Source organism: Dipodomys ordii, unplaced genomic scaffold, assembly GCF_000151885.1.
Source record: "Dipodomys ordii isolate 6190 unplaced genomic scaffold, Dord_2.0 Scaffold45, whole genome shotgun sequence".
Taxonomy (NCBI): Eukaryota; Metazoa; Chordata; class Mammalia; order Rodentia; family Heteromyidae; genus Dipodomys; species Dipodomys ordii.
The window spans coordinates 6,162,692-6,165,106 of record NW_012267261.1 but is presented as its reverse complement, the minus strand read 5'-3'; the positions used below and the strand labels follow the sequence as shown (position 1 = coordinate 6,165,106).

At 48.4% G+C, this 2,415-nt stretch overlaps 1 protein-coding gene across 1 annotated transcript in view; it reads left to right on the top strand.

Moving 5' to 3' along the window:
- The window catches only part of Tmem44 (transmembrane protein 44), a 38,498-nt gene that overhangs the window by 14,421 nt on the left and 21,662 nt on the right, over positions 1-2,415 (top strand). The window contains exons 8-9 of the mRNA XM_013019304.1: positions 824-970; positions 1,911-2,051. Coding sequence (XP_012874758.1) covers positions 824-970; positions 1,911-2,051 — 288 coding nt within the window. The remainder of the gene's footprint in view (positions 1-823; positions 971-1,910; positions 2,052-2,415) is intronic.

The window sequence follows — 2,415 nt, the reverse complement described above, 5'->3', positions numbered from 1 at the left end:
TCTTCTTCTTCTTCTTCTTCTTCTTCTTCTTCTTCTTCTTCTTCTTCTTCTTCTTCTTCTTCTTCTTCTTCTTCTTCTTCCTCTTCTTCCTCTTCTTCCCCTTCTTCCTCTTCTTCCTCCTCCTCCTCCTCCTCTTCTTCTTCTTCCCCTCCTCCTCCTCCTCCTCCTTTTCCTCCTCCTCCTCCCCCTTCTTCTTGTGCTAGTACTGGGTCTTGAACTCAGGCCTGCGAATTGTCTCTTAGTTTTTTCAACTCTACCATTGAGCTCCACTACCAGCTTTTTAGTGGTTAACTAGAGATGGAAGATTCACATGCTATACTGCCCAAAGTGCCTTTGAACCTCGTCCCTCAGATCTCAGACTCCTGAGTAGCTAGGATTAGTAGGTAACTTGAGCCATGGGACCAGGTCTGGATCCTCTTCTTATAAGTACTGGAATCATTAGACACAGGACTTATTCTGTTCCTCGATGGCTACTTACATCAACAAAGACTCTACTTCCAAATAAGGTCACATTCTGAGGTTCCAGGTGGGTATGAGTTTGGGGGGACACTATCCCACAAATACTTGTCCTGTCTCTGTAAGCCACATCCTTCAGGAGGATGTTTACAACAAGTATTTACAAGAGACAGGAATGCAGTCAGGCCTGGCCTTGTCCTCAGATAAGCTGAGTCTGTCTGGGGTAGACCAAGGCAGGATAAGCCCGTGGAGGTATGAGAGCCTAGATGGTCAGGACACCAGGGGTTCTAGGGAGGGGAGAGTGAGAAGGGTAGCAGCAGGCCACTGGCAGGTCTCTACTTTCTATACCTTAACTTCCATGTCTCAGATTATTTTCCTTTCATGTGTGATGAAGAGCAAGATGAGAAGGGCCTTTGGATTTACCACAGAAACCAGAGAGGGCCCGGACACCCAAGCCCTCCTGACCTGTGCAGAGAAAGAGGATGACCACCAGGAGGCCAGCAGTGAGGACAAGGTCTTTCCAGTGTTTCCTGGGTGGGGTGAACAGAGGCAGGGGCCCTGCACCAAGTCTGGGACTTGGGAACCTTGAAAGTCCCTCCATGCTGTGTGTGTGTGTGTGTGTGTGTGTGTGTGTGTGTGTGTGTATACATGTGCATGCATCACACTCACCAGTACTAGTGCTTGAACTCAGGGTCTGGGCTCTTCCAGTTAAGTCACAGCTTCACTTCCTGCTCTTTGCTGGTTAATTAGAGATAAAAGTCTCATCCTAAGCTATCTGGGAGGCTGAGATTGGGAGGATTGTGGTTCCATGCCAGCTCAGGCAGAAAGGTCTATGAGACTCCATCTCAGTGGAAAAAACTGTTCATAGTGGCGAATGCCTGTCATCTCAGCTATCATAGGAAGCCTAAAGGAGGCTTAGCAGGAAGCAAGTCTTTACCTTAAAAATAACCAGTGCAAAAAAGGCTGGAGGTGGGGCTGGGAAGGTGGCTCAGTGGTAGAGCGCTTGCCTTGCATGCCTGAGGCCCTGGGTTCGATTCCTCAGCACCACATAAGCAGAAAAAAAAGCCGGAAGTGGAGCTGTGGCTCAAGTGGTAGAGCGCTAGCCTTGAGCTGAAGAGCTGAGGGACAGTGCCCAGGCCCAGAGTTCAGGCCCCACAACTGGACCCAAAAAAAATTTTTTAAAGGCTGGAGGCATGGCTCAGCAGTAAAGTACCTACTTAGCCCTCATGAGGCATGAGACTCTGAATTCAAACCCCAGTTCCCAGCTGGTTCTCTTGGGCTGCAGAGTTTGGGGACCATTGGCTTTAAAAGGAGAGGGCTAAGACACTCCTTATAAGAAGCAGAATGTGAGGTATGCCTTAAAAATAGGAAGAAAAAACAAAGACTAAAATGCCCTAAGGGTTCTTTCGAATAAAATGGGAGCCTGTTTTTAGAACATGTCTCTTGACTTTCAGATGTCTCCTTTCTGTCTTCCTGTCTCCTCTCAAAAGAATTCAGATTGGGTGCCACTCACCACCCTGTCCCACTGCAAGTCTCTGAGGACAATGACAGCAATCAGTCGTTACATGGAGCTCACCATTGAACCTGTACAGCAGGTGAGGGTCCATGGGCCACAATTAGGTGTCCAGAAGGGTGGGCCACAGTCCTGGAAGGCTTCCTGAAGGAGGTGATACTATTGTGATGTGGGGGACCGTGTAAAGAGCTGTGTGGGCCTGTCATGGAGGGCGCATAGGAGAAGAAAATGGTTTCCCTTCACCCTCTTTGCTACAGCGGTTGAGGATCGTGAGTCAACTTGATAAGAATTACAAGAATAAACAACAACTTAGTTGCTTATGCATGAAAGTTCACAAAGAAAACAGTAGCCACGGGGCTGGGAAGGTGGCTCAGTGGTAGAGCGCTTGCCTTGCATGCATGAGGCCCTGGGTTCAATTCCTCAGCACCACATAAGCAAAAAGAAAA